The 27,322-nt window shown below is 39.9% G+C and overlaps 1 protein-coding gene across 4 annotated transcripts in view; it reads left to right on the forward strand.

The window, feature by feature from the left end:
• NELL2 (neural EGFL like 2) overlaps positions 1-27,322 on the forward strand; it is a 330,775-nt gene that overhangs the window by 284,749 nt on the left and 18,704 nt on the right. For 3 of the 4 annotated variants that reach the window (XM_023752259.1, XM_006086713.3, XM_023752260.1), the window contains 3 exons: positions 14,935-15,075; positions 25,200-25,393; positions 26,562-26,738. In XM_023752259.1, the coding sequence (XP_023608027.1) occupies positions 14,935-15,075; positions 25,200-25,393; positions 26,562-26,738 (512 nt within the window). The remainder of the gene's footprint in view (positions 1-14,934; positions 15,076-25,199; positions 25,394-26,561; positions 26,739-27,322) is intronic. The other variant, XM_023752261.1, reaches the window with a different exon arrangement.

Consider the following 27,322-nt stretch of genomic DNA (forward strand, 5'->3'; position numbering starts at 1 on the left):
CCTAAGCCAGCAGGTCGTTATCTCCCGAGGGGTCCCAGACTGCGAGAGGGCACAGGCCGGGCTGGGGGATCCCCCTCCCCCCCCGAGTGCACAAATTTTTGTGCACCGGGCCTCTAGTAATTAATAAATAATAATACAAGAATAAACTGTTTTGCATATTCATAACTGTAAACCTATTTTGCCCCATCCTGTGTGTGTGTGTATATATGTGTGCATATATATATATCAATATATATCATATTGATTTTTGAGAGAGAGGAAGGAAAGGAGAGAGAGATTGAGATTGAGAGAGAGAAACATTGACCCACTGGCCCACCCAATCATGCCTCATTAGTTGCTTCCTGCAGCCCAGTCAGAACCTGCAACCCTCAAGCACCTGGAGAGGCTCCAACCAACTGAGCAGCCCATTAACTATACACCAAGAGGCAATTGGGCTATAGTATTTCTTATCTTTAAAATATTTTATTTTGTTTTTTCTTGAAGTATCTAATCTATAATAATAAAAGCATAATATGCTAATTAGACTGGATAGACCAGACCCCTTCTTGATGTCATTCCAGACCCTTCCTGACAAAGCTGGGGCCTAGGTGAAGCCACCCGGGGTCCCGGGTGCTTGAGGCCAGCCGGCCGGAGGAAGGAAGCCTGAGTCCCAGGTGTGGGGGCTGAGGCAGAGGTGGTTAGGGGCAATCAGGCAGACAGGAAAGCAGTTAGGGGCAATCAGGCAGGCAGGCAAGCAGTTAGGGGTGATCAGGCAGGCAGGTGAGCAGTTAGGGACATTGGTAGGCAGGCAGAGTGGTTAGGGACGATCAGGCAGGCAGGCAGGCAGAGGCAGTCCCAGATTGCAATAGGGTTGTCCCCCGAGGGGCCCCGATTGTGAGAGGGTGCAGGCTGGGCTGAGGGACCCCTCCTTCCTGTGCATAAATTTCGTGCACTGGGCCTCTAGTCTATAATAATAAAAACATAATTTGCTAATTAGACCGGACAACCTTCCAGATGAAGCCGCAGTGGCAGGGGCCAGAGGTGGCAGAGGCAGCAGAGGCCCCCTGGCCACCGTGGTGAGCAGGGGCTGAGGCAGAGGAGGCAGAGGTGGCAGAGGCCCCCAGCTGCCACAGAGGGCAGGGGCTGAGGCAGAGGTGGCCACAGTGGTGGGGGGGGGGGGCGGGGGGAGAGGGGAGAGTCCCTTGCACGAATTTCGTGCATTGGGCCTCTAGTTGATAATATTTTTCCTTTAATACTTCATCATGCATTTATTATTTTAAAAAAACCTCTTAATTATATTCTTCAGTCTATAGACTTTTGTACCAGTCTGCATTCAATCAGGAAAACAGCCACTATAAGTAGTATGGGAATAAGGAGCTTTATCTAGGAATTAGCATTTACAGATGTGGGAGGGGTTGGAGGAGTGAGGTCTGTAAGGCACAGCCAGAGGATTTGGAAAACATTCAAGAATCACTTCTGACTGCCACCTGAGAACTGGTGAAGAAGCCAGAGCTCCCAGGAGTGAACCACTGTCACCGACTGCCATGACTACCTAAGAACAATGGCTTCTTCTCTGCTTCTTTCTCCTGAATTTCAGGAGTTCCTCTCATTGATGAACTCTAACACAGAATCAGACAGAGAAATGGCTTCTGGGAAATGTAGTCCCCAGACTTAGAAATAGAAAATGGTTGATAATAGTGTATGTGCCCTACAGCTTTTCCCCAATCTGTTTCCCTCCTAACATCCTTCCTGAGTGGGAGATAGAATCAGGGCAGAGGTATGGCACAATCTGACATATGTTTTAAAAGAATCACCTGGCTGCTATGAAATCAGAATGGACTATAGGAGGAGAAAATGGAACCAGGGATATTCATTGGGCTGTTATAATAACTCAAGTGAGAGATGAGGGTGACATGGACTGCACTGGCAAGCATGAAGAGAGTTGGAAGTGATCATTTGATTCTGGATACAGTTTGAAGCCATTGCCAATAAGGTTTGTTGATAGATTTGGTAAAGAGATATGAGTGAAAGAGAGGAATTAAAAATAAAGCTACAGTTTTGCCTAAAAATTGATGGTACTGCCATTTTCTGAGATAGGGAAGATTCAAGAAGGAGTTGTTTGGTATCTGAGTGGGAAGATGGAGTGAGAAATGGAATATGCAGGTCTGGAAGAGAAAAGAGGTGTCTGGTTAAAAATTTGAATGAGTTAATGTATTATTTTCCTCAAGCTGCTATAAAGAGGGTCCCACAAACTGGGTAACTTAAAATAAGAATTTATGATCTCAGTCTGATCGATGCTTCTCTGTCTCTGGATCTGTTTTTGTTCATCAGTTTATGTTGTTCATTATATTCCACAAATGAGTGAGATCATGGAAGGTAGAGGAGGGTGGGGGTAAGGGGAAGAGATCAACCAAAGGACTTGTATGCATGCATATAAGCCTAACCAATGGATACAGACACCAGGGGGGTGAGGGCATGAGTGGGGGGTGGTGGAGGGGCAATGGGGGGATAAGGACACATATGTAATACCTTAATCAATAAAGAAAATAAATTTAAAGAAATTTTTAAAGAATAAAAGAAAAGGGTTTGTGATGTCATAGTTCTGGGGGCTATAAGTCCAAAATCCATGGTATCGTCAGGCCATGCTCCCTCTGAAGGCTCCAGGACGAATCTCTCCTTGCTACTCCCAGTTTCTGGTGGCCCCAGACATTCTCTAGCTTGTGACTATGTAATTCCAATCTCTGCCTCTGTCCCCATGTTGACTTTCTTTGTGGTTCACTCTGCATCTTTTCTTATAACGACCCCAATCATTGGATCTAAATCCAAGAAGATTACATACTAAGATTCTTAATTATATCTGCAAAAAAACCTATTTCAAAATATGGTCACATTCTGAGTCCAAGCAGACATGAATTTTGAGGGAACACAATTGAATCCACTATAGGTATCGATGATATTTAGGTGTTTAAAGCCCTAGTCCTGGATAAAATCACAAAAAGGTTAGTAGATAGAAGACAAAAGATCTGAGAATAGATCTCTAGGGAACCCAAACTTTTGTAGATTGTAAAGTTAAGATATGGAAAGAAGATCAAAATATAGAGGCCATTGAGGTAAGAGGAGAAGTGAGAAAGTGGTATTTCTTTGCAAAGTGAGAAAAGTTTTTCAAGGAGTGGTGAACTATTGATGTAGTCCTTTATTTTACTGGACTGTATCATCAGTAAATCATTTTTTAAAATGGTGCCTAAAATGTGCATAAGTTTTCTGTGGAATTATTTATTAAATATATTTATTCTGCCTTCAGACAGTTATGCTGAGTATAGAATTCTAGGGTCAAAATCATTGCTTCACTGTCTTATAGTATACAGTGCTGCAAGTGAGAAAAATGATGCTTGGCTGTTATTTCCCTTCTGGAAGTTATTCAGATTTGTATTTTATTCTTATTGTGAAATTTCACAGTGTGTGTTTAGATGTGGGTTTTTGTTTCATTCATTTGTGAGACAGTGTTGTGTATGGGGCCAGGGTTTGACCTCTGTACCTAGAGTGTCTGTGTTCAAATGCCAGTTTTGCCCCTCAATACCCTTAAGGAGAATTACTTAAGCTCTCAGTGTCTATATTTATTACTCTTTAAAATGGGGAGAGTGATAATATTTCCTTCATGAGACTGCTGTCAGCACTAAGTGAGTGTATGTAGGTAAATCACAGAGAACAGTGGCTGCCACATAGTAAGCCTTCACTGAGCATTGACTGTCATCTCATTATTATTGGGAGACTTTGCTGGGGCCTTTAAATCCAGAAACTACAGTTCTATGGAAAGTTCTTCAATTATTATTATTTTAAAAGGTATTTTCCTTCCATTGATTTTCTCTTTTCTTGGTATGAAATTTGTCTTTAGTCAGAAGCTAGTACTTTGGGGTTGATGTCTTTGCTTTTACTGTATCACACTTTTCGTCTATTTTCCATGTTATACTTTTGAAGATACTATTTCTACTTGATCTTCCAGGCCTTATGTTGCATTTAAAAATTTTCAGCTATCACATTTTTAATTTCCAAGAACTGCTTCTAACTCTCTAATTATCTCTTTTCATAGCACTGTCCTTTTTATGGATGAAATAATCTCTCAAATCTATTTGAAGATATTAATAAGAAATATTTTAAGTTCTGTTCTGTGAATTTTTTCTGTTTCCTTCGAGATTAGTTTTTCTGATGGTGTATCTTGGTTCTTCTCTTATATCGTTATAAACTTTTCCCAAGTATTTCTTGTTTTTTGATTTCACATTAATGTTTCAAGAGTGACGAAATAGAAACACTGACTTTGGGCTTTGATAATGAGGTAAAGTTTATTGACTGGCAGACTTACAATAGGGGAACTGAAAGGGAGCCACTTACTTACACTTTGAGATCTCTACATGCTGACACGCAGGGGGCTTTGTTCCAAAGGATGACAACTCCTACACCAGCTGCCTTAGTTGCCTTCAGATGTTTTATTTACTTATTTTTTACAAAGGAACCATTCACTCTGGCCTCAGGGGTGATTGCTATCTTGAGGCAGTCCGCTCCAGGTGGGAGGAGGTGGGTGGGTTGATTGTTCATCAGTAGACTTCTAATTCACCCAGCTACTCTCAGCTCCAGGTCTCCGCAGCCCTGCATGGTATTTTTTAAGTGTTATTAAATACTTTGATTTAACAATCTTATCTTATAAATAAAGACAAAAATCCGCCCTCAGTTCTTTATGAAAAGGTATACAAAAGAAATCTAAACAAAATCATAAAATGTTATTATAACAAGCCGTTTTATTTTATTTATTTATTTTTTAAATATATTTTATTGATTTTTTACAGAGAGGAAGGAGAGGGATAGAGAGTTAGAAACATCGATGAGGAGAGAAACATCGATCAGCTGCCTCCTGCACACCCCCTACTGGGGATGTGCCTGCAACCAAGGTACATGCCCTTGACCGGAATCAAACCTGGGACCTTTGAGTCCGCAGGCTGACGCTCTATCCACTGAGCCAAACCTGTCAGGGCAAGCAGTTTTATTTTATATGACATACATATTTACTTATTCCTTCTAAACTCATGTTTGTTATCATTTTTTAAATTCTTTATTGTTTGAAGTATTATTTCAAGTAGCTTCAGAATCCTTCAAGGCAGACTACTGCCCTCCTCAGCTGTAGGACCACATCGCTTCATATAGACTCTGGGCTGTGGCTTCCTTGGCTCTGACCTATATCCCATTTTCTAAGAAAAGACAAATATGTATTGAATTTTCTTTCCCAGCTGGTGGTGATTTCCTTTTATCTGTGTTTGTCTAAACTTTGTTATTTTGACATCATGTTTATAAGATTGGGAGGAAGAAGAGATTTTCAAGTGTTTTTAATCAGAAGCCTTGTGCTCTTCCTGTTAAAATATGTATATACATCTATATGCAACGAGCACATTCTCCTCCACTTAATATTTAGTCAACATTTTGACATAAATTTTTGAAGTAGGTTGAGAAGTGTCATCGTACCACCTTGTTACTGCAGCTCAGTGAATGCTTTCAAGCTGACACCTGCCTGCATCCCCCCTCTGACCCAGCTGATGGCAAAGGTGGGGTTGCCACTTAGTTACTGGATATTACAGAAATATCACTCATTCATTCAGCAAGCGTGTATGAATCTGTAACAATGTATTAAATACTTTGCTAGGTGTTCTCAAGGTGTGGTTTAAAAAAATACAGAAGTAGCCTCGGTACATATGCAGCTTACTCAAAATGACAAGCATTAAGTTACTATCCAAATTAATATTTTCAAACTGTTGTAATATTTAGGAACTTTGGGGGTGAAGGAAATGTTTTATATATTAGTTATGGGAGTGGTTGCGTGTGAAAACTCATGAAATTGTTGTGATGTTTTTGTATATAAATTTTACCTCAGTAAAGTTGGATTTAGGTCTGAGGATCTAATGGGTAGCATGGTGACTAAAGTTGATAGCACTGTATTGTATAATTGAAGTTTACTAAAGAGTAGAACTTAAATGTTCTCAGCACCCCCCTCCCACTCCAAAAAAGATAAACATGTGAGGTGATAAATGTGTTAATTAACTCAGTGGGGAAATCCTTTCACAACATATCCATAAATCAAATCATCACATTATACACTTTAAATATACACTTTATAATTTTGTCAACAATACCTCAGTAAAGTTGGTTTAAAAAAATGAAGGCAAAATTTTTTTTAGAAATAAATATGGACAAAATATGCATAACACATCCTTTCAGATACCGATAAAGACTATAATATAAAACTATAAGATCATTAGAGAAAGGGGAAATATATCATGTGTATGGATTAATGTAAAGATGTCAGTTCTCCCAAAATCAATTTATAGAATCAATGCAGACCTTCTCCTCCCCTATTTTTGTTTGTTTGTTTGTTTATTTTACTGGTGAGAAATTCACAAATTGATAGACAAAAAGCCCAGACTCAAGGTACTTTTGAAAGGGAGGAAGAAAGATAAGGAGGACTTTCTCTAGAATTGAAGTTTTTATAATTAAGTCAGTGTAATATTTGCAAGTTTAGAACAAAAAATATCTTGTGATAGTTGCTGTTAAGGCAAAATACAATGAACTCATGTGGGAAAGTACAAAAACCAATGGGCAATAGGAGATCTAACATAGCCTTTGAGTCAGAAAGGCTTTCTCAAGGAAATTAATTGAATTATGAGACACAGTCAGAAGAGAAATAGTTAACTGGGTGAGGGGATGAGAAAAAAAGAAGAACATTCTAGGCAATAGGGACTCCATATGCAAAGACTCTCAAGGGAAAAAAAATGATAATACTCCAAAAATCAGGTTCTCTTTATCTTTTTTCCTCTGTATGGTATGTACCGAGACATGTGGACTGTAAACCTGACTGGTTTGATGTCAATGCAGGGGGCATGAAAGAGCCTTGTATACCAATCCTATCTAATAAAGAGGGAATATGCTAATTGACCCTCACACTGTTGCAAAGATGGTGGCACACACAGCCAATAAGGAGGGAATATGCTAATTGACTGCCACGCCCTCACACAAGATGGTCGCCCCCATGTGGTCAAAGATGGCTGCCACAAGATGGCTGGCCGGGGAGGGCAGTTGGGGCGACCAGGCCTGTAGGGGAGGGCAGTGGGGGGGACCCAGGCTGGCAGGGGAGGGCAGTTAGGGGTGACCAGGCCTGCAGGGGAGGGCAGTTATGGGCAATCGGGCTGGCAGGGGAGCAGTTAGGCATCGATCAGGTCAGCAGGGGAGTGGTTAGGGAGTGATCAGGCTGGCAGGCAGAAGTGGTTAGGGGCAATCAGGCAGGTAGGCAGGCGAGCGGTTGGGAGCCAGCAGTCCTGGATTGTGAGAGGGATGTCCGACTGCTGGTTTAGGCCCGATCCTGACATCCCCCAAGGGGTCCTAGATTAAAGAGAGTGCAGGCTGGGCTGAGGGAACCCCCCGCCCCCAGTGCATGAATTTTGTGCACCGGGCCTCTAGTTTAAGATAAGCATTAAAAAAAAAAGAAGCCCACATGCTTCTTTATCCCTATTTCCACTGTTTCCCCCCCTAATTAAAATCATTATTATTTTTTTCTTAAACAATGAAAAATAGCTCATAAGGTTATGAGACTGCCTCTAGTCTTGCCCAGTCCTGTCTGTTCAACATGTAGGCACTGCCTGTTTTTCCCAAACTGTACCTAGACCACATCACTCTACCTTTAACTCTTCAGTAGCTCCCAATTGTCCACAGAAGAAAAGATATTCTCTGGCCTGAACCCAACCTGTAAAACTGCATTTACCTCTGCTCCTTTTCAAATAATCAACTGACAAGTGAACATGTTTTGTATACTCTGAAGGGTTATTTTAGAGGTGGAAGTGGAATTTACACATATGAAACGCCTGTTATGAGCCAGATATCACTTCTATGAGGCCTTGGACAGCTAACAGAAGCAGTTAATAGCAAACTGTTGAGAGAGAAAGAAGGATTGTTTGTAGTTCAGAAACAGAAAACTCAGAAGGTTTAGTAAAATATTCAGTGTTACACAGCTAACAAGCCGAAGAGCTGGACTTCACTCCCTTTAAGGTATACACTGAGATATCTCAAAGCATTAGCTGTTTCTGATTGGCCAAGTGTTGGTTTTGAGAGGCAGCCTAGTGTGGGAGAAAGAGGCCTGCACTTGGATTTGAAAGAGTTCTGGTCTATTGTGTGACCTTGGACAGTGTGTTTGCTCTCACCTTTCTTTATCTAAAACATAGTGATAAGAATATGGTTATTAGGAGGACTAAATGCTGTAATGATGACATTATATTGTGCATTTTTAAGGATCAGTCAATAATTTCCTAATTATGAACTACAAAGTAATGAAAATTTTCACTAAATCTATAATGTCATTACCCCACTTGTGAAGAGTATATCATGATTTTAAACATTTCTTTACATATGTTGATAATACTTTATTTTCAAAATGCTCATTTGAGAAATCAGTCTTATAAAATTTTGGACAGTATTTTATTTCTAAATCTGCTATAGTTATTACAAATACTATAATGCTCAAATGAGTTTGCATTCCTTGAGCACTCACATCTATCTAAATGTTGAAAGCAGATACCCCACAAGCTGAACAAATGAGAGAGGGAAATGACCTTGTGATTAAAAAAAAATGCTGCAGATAATCTAGAAAGCAAATAATCCACATGTGGGTAATCAAGAGTTGATTAATTTGTTTTGAGGATGTTTACTTGCCTGCTGTTCATCAATATAATTTAACTACCAGGGCATAGGATAGTTATGTAAATAGTTCAAGTACTATTTTTATGAGAAATGATGCCAGGTTTTTATTAATAATAAACAGTATGAAAGATGGCACTCATTATTTGACTTTGCCATTAAAAAATAATGTGCTCACTTGGAAAAAATTGGATTTTCTTTTTCATTCATATAGAGTAGCAACTAATCAGTTTCTCTTAGCTTTAAAGGGGTGCAGGATAAACTAATGATTAGGGTCTAGTTTAGGTATGGGATATTTCTAGGGATTTGCACAACTTTTTATTGTCCTTAGTTATGTTGTTACAATACAAATCACGTATGCGTGAGAGATTATCACTCACATATCTCATTTTATAACTGCATTTAATTTTACAAAGAAATATTTTGTCATTTTCTAAAGTGACCCTTTAAATGCTATGGCAAAAGCCATTTTCAGTAGCTCCCTCTGAAGCCAGCAGTCTGGGTGCCACTGTAGCAGGTCTTCATCCCCACACCAGAGGGAAACAAAGGAAGCAAGACTCGGAAATGTGTGAGCTTCTCTGTGTTCACACCCTTTCCCTACTTGTTTTTCTGCTTGTTGGTTTGTTTTGGATGATCGCCTCAAAACATATGTGCTTTCTATCAAATCTATCCTCAACAGTGCCTTCCAATTTTATTACCTAAGTCTATTCTGATCCCTGGAGTCTGACTGCTATTGATGGCTGTTGCTGGATGGCTAAATATCTTTTGGATTTTAGGTTCTCTGTGCTTTGGGACAGCATCTTAATATCATCACTAGCTCGCTGTTCTAAATGTAGCTCCTGGAAATGTTCTAATTGCCCCTCAGGAAGTGAGAACTAGTTCCTCTCTAAGATATAATATGTAATGAAATTATAGTTTTTCATAAAACTTATTTTTAGTTGTTTATGTAATGTGCCTACAGAGTACAAAATTTAGATCCTTATAATATAGACTGAGTCATCTGAGCTTATACACTCTTGTATTCTCTTTTTGAATACTTTTATTCAGTTTGGAAAGTAGTATGTTCAAAGTTGATAGTTCATATATGGAATAAAATAATAATTTTCTCTCCTAGGTCTGTTGTTCTCTGTATATTTATCTCAAATAGAAATTTTGGTTTTACCTGAAGAAAGTACCAAAAAAATAAAATCTTCAAAAAAATTTTACTGTTTTCTGTTATTACACAATATGTAAAACATATGTCTGCATCCATAGTTATAACTCAGTAATATCCACATTTGTGTGTGGGAAAAAATACTGAAATCTTAAATTGTGGATCAGATTGCAATTCTTCACTTGCTAAATACTTACTGAGCAACTAAGTACATCAAATAATTTCAGATGAGGCTGTTTGTTTTATCTCTGACTTCAAAAAGATCCATGAGCCAAACAAACTTGCCTTCTGGTGAGAAGAGTGTGCTTTGGCAATTCAAGCAAACTTTCATTTTAAATGGTCTTTCACCAAGGTCGAAAGTTTGCATAAAGAAATCAAAATTATCAGGAACATGAAAGCATAAAATGAAGCAAATATATTTTTCTAGTTTTTCTTTTCTATCCTATATGATAGCAAGTATATAATTTGAACTATAACACATGTATACTTGTATATTTTGTAAATTGAGTCATATTTTAAATAAATTAAGGCCTTTCACTACCTAAAGAATTACTCAGAAAATCCTTCTGAAATGTGAATAAGTGTTCCATATCTTGCCATTTTCTAAACTCCAGTCATTTGTATACCCCTTCATAATTTTTGTCATATTCATATGCCAATATTTATTTAATATTGTTTCTGTAATCCCTCTCCCTTTTTAAATTTAAATTTTGCTAGTGTACTATTAGTATCACTTGCTATATGGAAATAATTCAGAGATATAAATATGTAGCCATTAAAATAAAGGATTTGCTTATTATCACCTAATACTATACCAATGGTGATAGATATAGACTATGTAGGGAAACACTGTGCTACATGGATGTAAATTCAGATTTTTATAAATTTATTTTTTTTTAAAAAAAATAAGGATAATTTAGATAGATAGGAGACCTAGTGAGGGCAGAAATTACTTCTGGTTTGTGCATGTTGTTTCCCCACCACTAAGTACTTGGCCCATAATTGGCATGCAGTAAATAGTGAATAGTAAATTAACAAGTGATACATACATTTATGTATTCATCTTCTAAATACTATTTAGTAATGAATAATACTCAAACTGTATATGAAAGTACATATGGCCCATAAATGTTGTATCCTCAGTCTTCAAATTACTGAGTGATATAATGCAAAACATTTCTATTCGTCTTTAATGATCATATTTATAGATCAAGGGAGGTTGCTATCTAATCTGATAAAAGACAAACATGCAAATTGACCATACCTTCGCTATGCCTTAAGCCACGCCCACCAGCCAATCAGAGCAACTATATGCAAATTAACCCAACAAAGATGGCGGCCGGCAGCCACAGAGCTGAAGTGAGCAGGAGGCTTGGTTGCTCCAGTGATGGAGGAAGCCAAGCTTCCCAGCCGGCTCTGAGCTCCACTGAAGGCAACAAAGTTTCAATTATAGAAGGTAAATAAACCCCAGAATAAAAAAAAAAAGAAAAAAAGGAGAGGCTGGGAGCTTCCGTCACCGGAGGGCTTGGCCAGCCTGAAAACACCCCTCAGCCCCTCACCCAGACTGGCCAGGCACCCCAGTGGGGACCCCCCACCCTAAAGGGGGTGTGGCCAGCCTGAAAACAGCCATCAGACCCTCACGCAGGTTGGCCAGGCACCCCAGCAGAACCCCCACCCTGATCCGGGACACCCTTCAGGGCAAACCAGCCGGCCCCCACCCATGCACCAGGCCTCTATCCTATATAATAAAAGGGTAATATGCAAACTGACCCTAACAGCAGAACGACTGGGAATGACTGGTCACTATGACACACACTGACCACCAGGGGGCAGATGCTCAATGCAGGAGCTGCCCCCTGGTGGTCAGTGCGCTCCCACAGGGGGAGCTCTGCTCAGCCACAAGCCAGGCTGATGGCTGCCAGCACAGCGGTGGTGGTGGGAGCCTCTCCTGCCTCCTCAGCAGCACTAAGGATGTCCTACTGCAGCTTAGGCCTGCTCCCCACTGGCAAGTGGACATCCCCCGAGGGCTGCCGGGCTGCCAGGGGGATGTCTGTCTGCCTGCTTGGGCCCGATCCCCCAGGGAGCAGGCCTAAGCCAGCAGGTGGACATCCTCCAAGGGGTCCCAGACTGCAAGAGGGCATAGGCTGGGCTGAGGGACCCCCCCCCCAGTGCACAAATTTTTGTGCAATGGGCCTCTAGTCCTATATAATAAAAGCATAATATGCTCAGTGTCCGACCCATCGGTTGACTGTTTGGTCTACCGCTCAACCGCTTGACCGCTCAACCAGTCGCTATGATGCACACTGACCACCATGGGGCAGATGCTCTGACCAGTAGGTTAGCTTGCTGCTGGGGTCCAGCCAATCGGGACTGAGTGAGAAGGTTGGACATGCCCTGGAATCCTCCCATGGACCCTCCCTGGCTGGCTGGCGCCCATCAGCCCTAATTGGGATTGGGCAAGACGGCCCCAATGAGCCCGATCACCCGGCCAGGCCAAGGGAGCCCACCCATGCATGAATTTGTGCACCGGGCATCTAGTATTGTAAATAAAAAGAAGTTGAAGAAGTTGGAGAAGAGGCAGTATAGGAGTAGGAATTGTGTTTGAGAAGTGTTATGAGAGAAAATAAATTGAATATATATATGTGTGTGTGTGTGTGTGTGTGTGTGTGTTTGTGTGTGTGTGTGTGTGTGTGATGGGATCTGAGGTAACTCTGCAACTGTGTTCAGGCAAGAAAATGGGGCTAAATTAAAGGACTAAATATAGATGCAAGAGTTGCTTCAGTGGAGAAGGCTCTGTTCCATTAACAGCTACTTCCAAATCACCAACACTAATGACCAAATTGTTCTAAAATGAGATATTCTAAACATACCCCTTCTGGCCTTCTTCCAAGAAACTCACTTCTAAAGCTTAAATCCCAACCTATTTTCTTTTGTCCATGCATTTAAGAAATGACATAATCAATTTTCTGCATCATTTGCGTTAGAAGAAAAGACCATGTAAAGCTGAATGAGCAAAGGATGTTGATCCCATTTATAATCAGAGGTTCATCAGTTAGGGAGGCCTTTGAGATACAAATAGGCTGTTTCATAAAACCTATGAGGCCTTAGTAAGTGGAAGCAATCCACATGTGTCAGGAAGTCAATGGTTAGCTAATTTGCTCACTAGGAATTACTTGGATGGTGGGAACAACTGACTTGAGGAACTGACTATTCAGAAGAGGAACCACAGAGACAAAACATCCATAGTTCAGAAATAATGTTAAACTTTTGCAATAATATAAGATATCTATTTTTTGGCCTATTACCTAATCTAAGAGAATAGTTTGTGCCTTGTTTAGTGTGGGGACTCTGGGCTTATCCGAACTAAATGAATGTTGGCTTATTTCTCTTTTAAAAAAACACACAACTTTATTCATTTATTTTTAAAAAATTGTCTCTTTTGCCCTAACCGGTTTGGCTCAGTGGATAGAGCATCGGCCTGTGGACTGAAGGGTCCCTGGTTAGATTCCGGTCAAGGGCATGTACCTTGGTTGCAGGCACATCCTCAATAGGGGGTGTGCAGGAGGCAGCTGGTAGATGTTTCTCTCTCATCGATGTTTCTAACTCTCTATCCCTCTCCCTTCCTCTCTGTAAAAAATCAATAAAATATATATTTTTAAATTATCTCTTTCAAAATTGAACATAGGAAAAGAAAATGAAAGGAACATATACTTCCAAGAATTTGGAATTAGATGAGACTGGACTAGGAAGGAAATAGATTGTGCTGAGCTGGAGTGGACCGTTTAGGGTGCAGGACTCTAAATAGCAGCTGGATTTCCCTTCAACACGAGGGACATCGTTGTGGTGGTCACTGCATCAGGAGCTGTGACGCAGGTGTGGGAAGCGTAGAAGAAAATGCTATTCTACCTTGGCAGTCAGAGTCTTCAGTCACAACACAAGGCTAGAAGATGGGAGAGGAGTGCATGTGAATATTTTCACAGCTACTAGTACAGTGGTGCAGTGCCATCAGATCACTTAGGGTCCGAGTCAACCCCAAAGCACCCAGAACCCAGAGGTATTTGAGAGGAAAGGGACATTCTGTAAGTCAACTCTAGGAATTTTCCCTCTATGATCAAAGAAAGAGACTTGGATGGGGTTGGATGTTCCCATTATTTAGCAAATAGAACCAGGAGAATAAAGGGCTCCTAATATTTGGAAATAATAATAAACCACTGGAGGAAATATATGAGACTCAAAATATATACCTTTCTTTGTGTAGGGAATTTTGCCAATTTTAGTCTGTGTCTACTTGCAGGCAGCCATGAACATATAGGTGATCTTCATTAAATCACATATAATTGTTTTACCTCATTTTGTTTCATTTGTCTGATATGCTATCTACATGGCAAGATATTTTTTGAGGGTTGAATAAGCTAATATATGGGAAACCCGTTAAATAGTGACAGAAATTTGAAGGATATTGATGCATGAATGCTATAGCCATATGTTGATGATAAGGATGTAATAGGGTATGCTGATAGTAATAAAAGACCCTAAAATCTCAGTGGCGTAGTGCAAACAGGTGGATTTCTTGCTTATACTGCATGTCCATTTCAAGTAGAGAAGGAAGGTGCCCCACATCATCCTCACTAGGGAACTGTGGCTGATCAGAACATTGCTGGTCATTGTGATGGGGAAAATATACAGGTGAATCACACACTGCATCTCCAAGGCTCTGCGTAGCAGGGACACATGTCACTCCCTAATTAGTTTTAGGAAGTCCCGTGGCAATCCTAACTTGTGTCCAGAAGAGCTGGAAATACTTTGTGAGCAGCACTAATGACCATCACAGACAATTTCTTTCCATTTTCTACAGCAGGATGACTTTTGCAACAGAGAAGCTGTCTAGATGTTTTTCCTCTACTGATACCACTACATTTTTTCTGTACAGCTTCCAATAACCAAGTGGACTTTCACAATCTTAGGTGTCCTCGGTTTTTAGGATTTGCTGGTGCTAAAATGTTAATAGAATATCTTTGATTCTTTGAGATAAAAGCAGCAAGTGTATAACAGCCCATTTTTGTTTTCTTTCCACACAGACATTGATGAGTGCTCGGATGGCTTTGTTCAGTGTGACAGCCGGGCCAATTGCATTAACCTGCCTGGTTGGTACCACTGTGAGTGCAGAGACGGCTACCATGACAATGGAATGTTTTCCCCCAGTGGAGAGTCATGTGAAGGTCAGTACAGGAGAAGACCTAGAGTTTGAAACTCCTCTTGAACCTGAGGAATATGCAGTAAGGGTAGATAGTTGCTATTGACCTAATGTTTAAGTTGGTGATTTTCATTGTGTGCTTATACGGCAGTGATTGGAAACATGTTAAAATCTAACTTTTGCTTGCTAACTATGATAATCAGTTTTTAGATTATTAAAATTTGTGACACTAAACCAATTCTCTATGGATATTTGCAACCATTGAGTGTGTTTTAGAATGAATGAGCCCATAATATCAGATACATTTTGGAATTGCCCCCCAAAATATGACCCCCAAGAAAAGCTTGAAAAAATAGATGGGGAAAGCAGCATAGAGAGAAAAAGGGGGTAATAGGGATATGATAGTGATATAGTCAAATATAATATACATAGTACACGATAACATATCACTTGTCTGGCAAAGTAAGAGATGCTTAGTGAATGCTTCATGTTGAATACAGAAGATATGATTCCTGCTTGAAAGAGGGTTTTAGTCTAATAGGAGTAGAAAACTCAACCAGATTATACTCAATTAGAGGCCCAGTGCACAGATTTGTGTACTGATGGGTTCCCTTGGCCTGGCCTGTGGGGATCAGGCTGAAACTGGCAGGCCGACATCACCTGAGGGGTCTTGGATTGCTAGAGGGCACAGACCAGGCCGAGGGACCCCACTGGTGCACAAATCTGTGCAACAGGCCTGTAGTATGTATATAAGATCTTTGGTTAATCTCTTCTCCCTCTCCCCCTTTCCCTCTTCCCTCTCAGATTCATCAGTTTGTTCCATGTTTCCATGCCTGTGCATTGAGCTTCTGCCCCCTGGTGGTCAGTGCGTGTCATAGCTACCAGTTGAACGGTCAAATGGTCGCTTAGGCATTTATATATATAGACTAGGGGCCCAGTGCATGAATTCATGCACCTTGAAAGGAACTGTGGGCCACAAGGCTGTAGTGGGCACAGGGTCGGGTCTCGGCCCTTCCTCCATGCCCCTGCCTGGCCCTTCCTGCCGCAGCCCCCAGTCCCCTGTCTGCCAGCAGCCCCACTCCCACTACTGCTGCTCCCATGCACTGAGGGTGCTGGTCCTGCTCGCACCCGCTGACAGTGCAGAGCAAAAAGGGCTGGTGCCAGAAGCGGGTGCAAGCAGGGCTGGTGCCATCAGCAAGTGTGAGTGGTGGCTGCTGCCCCAATCGCCCCTCAGGAGCAGGGGGAGGTGGAGAAGCCTGCAGGGGCGATCGGGACTGGTGCTGGACACCGGCAGCAGGTGGTGCATGGGAGCAAAGAATTTTCAGTAACCACCAGAGGCTTGCCCCAATGACAGCAACCAGTGCCCGCCTTGATCTGGTGCCCCCACTTACCTGCTCCACCATCCCATCATGGCCGATGCCCACCATGTTCCATGCTCTGCCACCTCCTGCCGACGCCAAAATGTTCCACATGCACCCCTGGTGGTCAGTGCATGTCACAGCGACTGGTGGTTCGGTTGTTCTGCTGTTCGGTCTATTTGCAAATTAGGGTTTTATATATATAGACAACTTACCATTAATTTTGAATCCATTACAGCAAATTGACAAACAACTCTGCTTGTCTGTACCCTCTGTCAAGGGGCAGTTTTTAAACAGCAGGCAGAGCCCAGTGAATAATTGCCAGGGAAACCACCCACACTGGAAGGATTTGCCATCAAATGTAGGCACAGGAATAAAGAATAAAAAAGATCTCAAAAAGTCATTTTCTTCATTTATATTTACACTTTCATGGAGTAACAGCCTGAGAGAATAATGTGGCTAAAATGACAAAGTCAATGAAAGCCTTGGAGAAGCTAACTTAACAGTAGTTGACACCTAAATGATACGATGTCTTTTATCCTTGTGCCTCTAAAGGTTTTCACACAGAGAAAAGTGAAACAGACTTGGGTGATAGATGCCAAAGCTCCCAGCATGCTTTGCCAGCAGCCGCAGAGCTCTGGACCTTGAGCAGAGGAGCCATCTGGATTTTTACGTAGGAATGGGAATACTAACACTTTACCAAGGGCTAAAGCCTGGCATCTGCATATAACCGTTTAACTTTGGTCTCAGGGCTTTCCCTTGCCCTTGTTAATGTTCCAGAGTAAGTACTTCCAGCCCCATAGAGAATTCCAAGGACTAGAGCAGATCAAACTGTGATTTGGCTCTTCCCCGATAAACTATTTTGCCTGTATTCTGTAGTATATTACGAGAAAGAAGCCTTCCTCTTCTCTTTTATTTTCGATTATACACAAAAAGGATGAATATAAGCTGATTATAAATAAATCATACAGAAACATATACATGAAAGCTGAAAATGCATCTTTAGTTCACCCCCCTTCCCCCATCCCTTCCACTTCTTCTCTAGGGGTAATCTGTGTGTCATTCTGCTTGGTATCCTTGCACATCCTTTCACATATGAATAGAAAACCACATACCTCTGCTGACTATCTTACTTTACTTTACACTTGTAACTGCACTCACTATTTTTTAAAATGTATGACCACAAATCTCAAGTGGGCTATATTTGTTGTCTATTGATGTATAACAAATTACCCCCCAAACTTAGCAGCTGAAAACAACAAAAATTATCTCACAGCAGCTTAGATGTAAGCCTCTGGTTTGGGGCTTCTCACGAGGTTACAGTTAAGTGGTTGGCCAGTCCGTGATCTCATCTTGAAGACCTGTCTGGGGGGTATTGGAGGTAATGGGAATCTCTTTCTGAGGTCACTCATGTGGCTATTGGCATGCCTTGTTTCCTTAGCACATGAGCCTCTCCATGGGGCTGCCTCAAGACACGGTAGCTGGCTTCCTTCCCCTGGAGTAAACAATTCAGGAGAGAGCAAGTGCCCAAGATGGAAGCCACAGCTTTTTTATAACTTAACCTCAGATGTGACATTCCATCGCTGTTCCTATATTTTGTTTGTTAGAAATGACTCAATAAGTCTAGCCACATTCTGGGGGAGGGGATTATATAAGAGCCTAAATATTAAATGCTGAGGATCATTGGGAGCCATCTTATAGGGCCGTCAGCATTGTCCAGCATTCCTGTATTATTTCCTTAGTAACTTTCCCCTGCAACTGTCTGATACAACCATTGCATACCTTTTCCAGTCTCCTCAAACCTTATATAGCACTTCCTTTCTCTTCATTTTTCTGTTGATGGTTGTTCTTCTTATTTAACTGAGAAAACAGAAATACCTCACTTCTGCCCAGGAGCTATACTGGATAACTCTCGCTTACGTCTTTATCTGCTGCTTTCCCTCCCTCCTGTTTCACTGAATGAAGTTTGATTTTTCCTATCAAAAATTAAACCCCCCATTGTAACTTGCATCTCATTCCCTCTCACCTACATGAGGTCTCTGGCCTTGTACTATCCACTTTCTCTTCGACGTCATAAATACTCCTTTCCTCCTGCATCATTCTCATTAGCATGCAAACAGCCTGGAGTAGCACCCACATTAAAAAATAAAACAAAAACAAAGACATTGTAACTTTCCTTGACAGCACCCGATTCCCTATTTTTCTGTTCCCTTTTAGAGTAAAACTCTTTAAAAGAATTTTCTAGCCGTGTTAGCTGTGCTTTCCTGCTTCCAGTGAAGCGGAGTGCCACTGCTGCAGTGAATGCTCTCCTTCCGGGATTAATAACCATTTCCATTTGCCAATCCCCCTGGTCTGTTACTCTCTTTGCTTGATGACTCAGCCATTTGGCCCAGTTGATCATTTCTTCCTCTTGAAACGATTTTCTTCACTTGGCTTTGAGGACAGCACTCTCTCCTGGCTTTCTCACCGACCCTACCAGCTTCTCCTTTCACGCACCACAGAGTAAAATCCAAATCCTAACAATGATTTACAAAGGCCTATATGATATGGATGCGTGGCTTCCTTGACTCTTCTCAAATACACCAAACTGATTCCCTTCTCATGTGCTGTTCTTTTTGCCTGGAATGTTCTTCCCCCACATCTTTGCCTGCTTTAAAAAAAAAAGTTTAATGTAGATTTTCTCTAAAATAGCTTCTCCTGGACTCCCAATTTAAAATAGCATCTTACCCCTGACACTATTCACTTACCGTTTCACTTTTCTTCACAGAGGTTATAAATTTCCCTGAAATGTTTGTATATATTAATTTGTTTCCTTCCTTATTGTCTGCTATAGAGCATAAGCTTCAAGAGGCAATAGACTTGCCTTGGCCAGTATGGCTCACTTAGTTGGAACATCATCCTATACACCAGTGATGGCGAACCGGTGACACGCGAACTCATTTTTTTTGGTTGATTTTTCTTTGTTAAATGGCATTTAAATATATAAAATAAATATCAAAAATATAAGTCTTTGTTTTACTATGGTTGCAAATATCAAAACATTTCTATATGTGACACAGCACCAGAGTTAAGTTAGGGGTTTTCAAAATGCTGACACGCCGAGCTCAAAAGTTTCGCCATCACTGCTATACACTGAAGGTGGTGGTTTGGTTTCCAGTCAGAGCACATACCCTGGCTACTGGTTCAATCCCCAGTCAGGGCATGTACAGGAGGCAACTGATCCATGTTTCTCACATCGATGTTTCTCTCTCTTTCTCTCTCTCTCTCTCACTCCCCCCCCTTCCTCTCTTTAAAAGTCAATAAAAAAGCATATCTTCAGGTGAGGGAAATTTTTAAAAAAGAGTCAAAGAATTTATTTGCTTATCAGTCATCAGTGTCTATAGCAGTAGAACCTAGTAGATGATATCTTTATTTTTCTAATGACAAAGATATGAGATGTATGATAGATGATATTTTAATCAGAAGTGTGTTAGGAACATAACCTATGTTAAAAGTAGATATATAGTATGACTGAGAGTAGCTAAGTTAGAAGTAAATATATATTTACGTATATATAGTAATGATCAGGACAAAACATAATTAGTGCATTCATGAGTATTCAGAAAATAACAAGAAGAATTAAACTAGCCATTAAAGTAACACATAATAAAATATTCTATGGGATGCTTACACAGATGCTTACACAGAAACAGTTGAAATTCTTATTTTTTCAAAACCATAATTCTGGAATGATTATTCTTTTGTTATCTTCCAATAGAATTTATAATGATTACCACAGAAATATACTACCTTTTCAGAAGTCAGTGTGCTCTGAAGGAGTCTTTTAAAAGAACCCACCTGTGCTATAAAAAATTTTAAAAAAATTTAAAGACTAAAATGCTTCTTCTGAACACCTATCCATTTACTGCAATTTCAGTGATTTATAGAATTGTAACATTAGTACATGGAAGGGTGCAGTTTTAAGAGGATAGTTATTTCTGAGAAGGTGCCATGTTTTTGTTGTTGAACAATAAAAAAGAGCATTTCAAAGTGGACAAAGCCACAGCAGTGGATTTACAATTACTATGAAGTATGAGATTCATACTTGAAGACTTCAATATAACTATGCACCATTTCACTGTTTTTTAGGCTTCAGTTGTATAATCTACAACATACATGTTGGTAAGCTACAAAGTGTATGCTGTTTTGTTCATTCATTTGTCTCAGAGGCATAGACACTTACACTTAATCCTCAGGTAATATGCCAGAGTAACATTTTCCTTGTCCACATCATCATTTCTACTTATTTTTTCCACAGTAATATTTTATTTTCATGCCCACATTTCACTTTCTTGTCATTGCTCTCAGCTTGTAGAAGAGATAAAATTTATATAACAAAAACTGTTACAGAAGATAGAATGTAGTGAGCTTCATATATATATATATATATATATATATATCTTTATTGATTTCAGAGAGGAAGGGAGAAGGAGAGAGAGATAGAAACATCAATGATGAGAGAGAATCATTGATCAGCTGCCTCCTGCACGCCCCGCACTGGGGATCGAGCCCACAACCCAGGCATGTGCCCCTGGCCAGAATTGAACCTGGGACCCTTCAGTCCACAGGCTGACGTTCTATCCACTGAGCCAAGCTGGCCAGGGCTGTAGTGAGATTTTTAATAGAAGAGAAAGCTACAAGTTTGAAAATGATAAATATTTCAGAAAAAATAAATTCAGGGCTATAAGAAAACAAAGAGAGAAATTATTTTCTGTTTGGGATCAAGAAAGGCTTGAGTATCTAACCTTTGTTTTAGGACTTCAAGTCGGGTTCGATTATTCGCAAGGTGAGATAGGTAAAGAGAATGCAAGCAAAGGAAATAAGTTTCAATGCCTTATGAAGAAGTTCAAACTGGAGTCTGAAGGACAATTTTCGAGAAAGGAAATGATGAAAGTATACCTTCACTAAATTCATATTTCAGCCCAGTCCTTTTTCTGAACTCCAGCCCCATATATCCAATTACTTACGGGTAAGACAGTTCTACTTGGAAGCCCCGAGGAAAGTGTAATTCAGTTTTCTAAACTAACTCATGTCTTTCCTCATCCCTGCCACCCATTTCTACTCCTCAGCAAAATCTTGCTTTTCTCTCTGGAAATATCATCAACCACATCTTCTAGGCCAGAAATCTGAACATCGTTCATGATTGCTCCCTTTCCCTAATCTTTAAAGCCAAGAAGTCACTATGTTGCTTTATCTTTGTCGTTTTCTTTCTTGGAAGATTGTATCGTCATTGTTTCTTTCTGTGCATCCCCACTGGTCCCATTCAGTACGGCACTGTGCTTCAGAGCACAGACTGGGAGACTGACTGCGTGGTCTTTCCAGACCTTACTGACTGTGTGACCTTAGGGATGTTATGCAACACTTCTATGCCCACTTTCCTGATCTGTACAAAGGGGATAATAACTGTCCCTTCCTCAGTGTGGTGAGGATTGAATGAGCCATTATATGAAAGTACTTACCAAGCACTATAGACGGGTTTGCTTTTATGAGATGACCGTCTCTTGCCTGGTCTACTGAAAGAGCCTGTTGATTATTCTCCTGGTTTCAAATTCTAATCCACTCAAATCCCTTTCCCAATATGAAACCAAAGGAATCTTTCTAAAATGGATATCTGATTATGATTTTTTTGAATTCTCTAAAATGACATTATATTGTCTTTATGATAAAGTTCACATTTCTTTTTTTTAAAAATATATTTTATTGATTTTTTACAGAGAGGGAGGGAGAGAGACAGAGAGCCAGAAACATCGATGAGAGAGAAACACCGATCAGCTGCCTCCTGCACATCTCCCACTGGGGATGTGCCCGCAACCCAGGTACATGCCCCTGACTGGAATCGAATATCTGATTATGATTTTTTTGAATTCTCTAAAATGACATTGTATTGTCTTTATGATAAAGTTCACATTTCTTAACATGACCTTTACCTGGGCCCTGTCTACCTCTTTAGCTGCATGTTTACCGATTCTGCTCTCCCTGGACGTTCAAGTCATATCAACATTTCTGTTCCTTAAATACATCTCGATGGCTCTAAACATTGTGTCTTTGAAAATACTTGCCTCTGATTTGACCACTCCTTACCATTTCTTTGCTTGAGTAAAGTTTATTCATAGTTTAGTTGTTACACCTGGGGAGTGTGTATGTGGGCAGAAGATCCTACAAGTGCTACCAAGGAAGCATGTGATAGGAGGCAAATAAAGAAAATTCACCAGGGAGAGGGAATAAACTATGTCAAATGTTGCTGCTCGATCAGGTTAGATGACAACTGAGACTTGACCATTGGATTTAGCAACATTATTTTTTAATCACTCACTAAAGGAGTTATCGATATTTTTAAAGTTGGAATTTTTACATTCCATAGTTGGTTTTTCAAAGCAGAATATATTCCCTTTATGCATATTTAATTTAGGAACCATACATTATAGTAAAACTGAATTCCAACATTCCATACTGCCACTCAATTGAAAATAGCCTCTGCCATGAGAAACCCAGTGTAGAGAAGCAGAAGAGGCAAGATGAGTTCAAATTATTTCAAATCCCATTGGATAACAAAAGATAATGCTTAGTCCATTATGATGTTTCTGCCTACACATTTCTCCACGTATGACAAGTGCATGCCAGACTGTTGTGAGCAGCTTTTTAGTCTACTTTTTTAAATTGTTATGGGTGTCCCTTATTTCAGAGCATGGAGGTCCCTGGACATCTCTTCTTTGTCTTCCAAGGACTCTCTCTGCCCAGAGAAGAAAAAAGCATTACCTTTTATCAGAGCTTTTACTTTAAATGTCAGGCAAAATGAAAAGATTATAAAAATCCAGCCATAGCCATTGATGGAATATTGTTGTTAATAGCATGTATTTAAAGCGCTATGTAGTAAGAGGTTTTTGTAGAATTTGTGGTCAAAGGGACCAAATAGCTACCATTAATGTTTATCCTGCTTACTATAATTCCTAATTATAAGAGTATTTAATGGGAGATGAAGATCAACTCATCAAATATACCTTATTATTCTGAATAGACCAAATATAGAGCTACTTTAAAATTTTTATTCCCATTACCACGAGAAAATTTTATCTGCTCTGAAAAAAGTATATATTAATCAGTGTACTTTAAAAATATTTTAAAGTATCCTCATACTGGCTAACAGTTCTCCTTTTGATCATCTATAATAATAAAAGCATAATATGCAAATTAGACCGGACAGCCAAACGTCCTTCCGGATGTCCTTCTGGACAAAGCCGTGGCAGTTGCAAGGGCCGAGGGCAGGCAGCCATGTGGCAGCCGGCAGCAGTGGCAGGGTGATGGGGTGGTGCCTTCCCCGATCAGCCTGGTCGCCTCCTGCAGAGGACATCCCCTGAGGGCTCCCGGACTGTGAGAGGGGGCAGGCTGGGCTGAGGGACACCCCCGCCCAGTGCATGAATTTTCATGCACCGGGCCTCTAGTAGTCTATAATTATAAGCAGTATTATCCTTGGCAAATCAATCTAATAATAATAGTTCATTGTAGTTACAATAAAAAAATCTTTCAGCCATTGTCTCAATTCATAGGTTTCTTGAGATGGGAGCTAATAAAAAAATTAAAGTAAATAGAGAGGAATATATCATGTGGCTTATTTTCAGGGATGCATATATAACAAAACTTAAGTATTTAAGATTTTAAATATGGCTAAACTATAATGTTGATTAGTCCATGTACCCAATATTGTTGAAATCAAACCACTTAAGAAAGATATTTACTAAAGTCTGTTTTTTAAAATTTGAAGGAAAATCAGTGTATATTCCTCCTACTTAAGAGCTACACATTCTGTCTTCTCTCTAACCCACTTTCCCTGTTAAGATTTAATTCTTTCTTCCTGGACCTTTGCTCAGAGGAAACAGATGAAATGGGAAATAACTGCTTACTGCCACTCATACTATATCCCTGAAATGTATTTTGGCTTGTGACCTTTAAATTATGGGGATAAATAAAATGAATCATGTCTCTCCTATGGCCCTGATCTGTGGGTCATGATGCTTGCTTTTCATCTGTATGAAAATGCTCTAGGCTGTGATGGCCATGGACTGGGTGAGGTCAGGGGGAGAAGGGGCAGTTGCCAGTTGAGTCAGGCAGGAGATGAGATGATCATCTGAAATGGAAAAGTTAACAAGTGGTGGATTCTTTGTGAGAGACATGGTAATTGTTGATGGTACCTTGCCCTTCTGTGGGTGAAGAGATGGTATAAGGACAATGTGGAAATTCCGAGTCTGTAAGGGAAGAACACCTAAGCAGAATGCTGAAAAGAGCTTATATGTGGGAGCCATGGCTGTGTGAATAGGGCTTGAAATTGAATAAAATGCCTCAGGCTTTCCCTGACATTTTATCTCCCACTAAGAAAGGATTTTCTGTAGGTACCATTTAAACATTGAGAATGATTTCCTCAATGAAAAATCATAGGCACTTTTAGAATTTCACTGCCACCTATTTTTGTTTGCTAAAGTGAGTCCTATTAAGTGTTTCATAAAGCCCAATGGTATTTACAGAGATATAAAAGTCAAAAATGTAAGCAAAGTTATTTGGTGTTCGAAATCAAGCGTGACTATTTTCCTGTGAAATCCCTAGCTGATGAGCTTTGCTTTAGTCAGCATTTAGTAGGAAGTGCATGCCAGTAAGATGAAAATGAATGTGTGCTCCATGTCAGGACACAACTTGCCTGACTGCCGTGGTTGGAACTGAGCGTATTCTAAGCACAGGGCCTGCTGCCTTTTCTTGGCCGTAGATATCGATGAGTGTGGGACCGGCAGGCACAGCTGCACCAATGATACCATTTGCTTTAACTTGGATGGTGGATACGATTGCCGATGTCCTCATGGAAAGAATTGTACAGGGGACTGCATCCATGATGGGAAAATTAAGCACAACGGTCAGATTTGGGTGTTGGAAAATGACCGGTGCTCTGTGTGCTCATGTCAGGTTAGTATCAATAACAATTTTTCATCATTTCTATTGAGGTGTGATGTGCATAGATTTCAAGTGAACAGCTTAATGAACTTAGAAAAATTCATATGTCCATATAGCCACCATTAGTATTAATAGAATGTTTTCATCTACCCAAACAGTTGCCTCTGTCCTTTCTTAGTTAGTCCCATTTCCCTAGCCCCAAGAAAACACCTCATTAAATGGAACCATATAGTATATACTCCTTTGTGTTTGTCTTCTTTCTCTGGGCTTTATGTTTTTGACATTCATTGGTATTCATGGCATATATCAGCAAAGCAATCCTTTTTATTGTTGAATAGTATTCCATTGTATGCAAGTGCCACAATGTGTTTATCTGTCACTTGTTGATGAGATGTTGTTGCTAACTATGCTATTGTTTTCATAGTCACACCACATTTGAATGAATGCATAAATGAAGCCAGCATGGACATGCGATGGCCTAGGAGTGAAAAATACCTATTTGGGATATATTTTAGTTTTAGTTAGATGTTCTGTTACATGTAACCAGTTAATAATGGAGACTTAAATTTTAGTTAAATGAATAATACTATGTACCAAGGTCTCAACTCTTATAAAAGAAGTTGAAAACAGTTTGTACAAAATCATAAGGTCTAAAATATTCCATAAACTTAATAATATGTAAGACTTGTTGACTAGCTACTAAATACACATGCCCTAACAAAACAAAATTTAGTTAGCATTCAAATTACTATCCTCATAAACAAGTACATGTATGTTTACACACACACACACACATATATATATATATATATATATATATATATACACATTTATATAAACATAAGGATCATGTAGTGGTTATTATTGTATATAGGACATTTCTGGAAAGTTTCTTTTTCTTCAAATAGTATGTAGGAAGGAAATGGAAAGTTCTCCAGCATGAGTAGTTTCTGCATGTTAGCTACAAAATGGAACTTTAAAGAAAATCAATTATATTGGATAAACAGTGCAAATTATCTCAACTTTCAAATCAACATCTACGATTTATATATGTATATATAATATATGTGTAATATATATTATATATGTGTGTGTGTACACACACAGACATGCACATATGTATGTTCGTATATTGAGAGATGGAAGCTTTTGATAAATGCTTTTCTTCCTTCTCATACAGAATGGATTTGTGATGTGTCGACGGATGGTCTGTGACTGTGAGAATCCCACGGTTGATCTTTTTTGCTGCCCTGAATGTGACCCAAGGCTTAGCAGTCAGTGCCTCCATCAAAATGGGGAAACCTTGTACAACAGTGGGGACACCTGGGTCCAGAGTTGTCAACAGTGCCGCTGCTTGGTGAGTTTACTGCAAGCAGTCCAGGAAGAGTTTAGGCCCAGAATCTAAATAGGAAAGCAACCTTGCCCTCCCCAACCCACCAGTACACGGCACCTGGCCATAGTGTCAGCAGTTACAAGTGAGCCAGGTTTGGATGACAACCTATGTGTCAGGACCTGAGAAGGATACTCTGGGGTAGACACGATGCACCATGTCGTGTATATTTCCAGAGAATATCCGAGCTCAAAAGAAGAAAAGACTCCCCAGCTTCCTCGGTCTCATTCAGGGTGGACTTACTCAGGCTCCAGCATCTAGAACAGATACCTAATGGCATATAGTATGCACTCACTAAATATTTGTTATGAATACAACAGTGGCATTCAGGAAAAAAATTATTTGTTTCCAAGTGGAACTTTTGTTAATCCATTTCTATCAGTCATACTGAGACTTTAAAAAATAAAAACAAAAAGAAATCACTCTTTTCCCTTCTAAAGATTGTTACTGTTGATGCTCTTTTTGTGGGCACCCAGTTTTAGACATAATATGGGTATGTTATAAATACTTATTTGAATGTTAGAATTGAATGTCTGTATATATTTATGAAA

This window comes from Myotis lucifugus, unplaced genomic scaffold (assembly GCF_000147115.1).
Source record: "Myotis lucifugus unplaced genomic scaffold, Myoluc2.0 scaffold_30, whole genome shotgun sequence".
NCBI lineage: Eukaryota > Metazoa > Chordata > Mammalia > Chiroptera > Vespertilionidae > Myotis > Myotis lucifugus.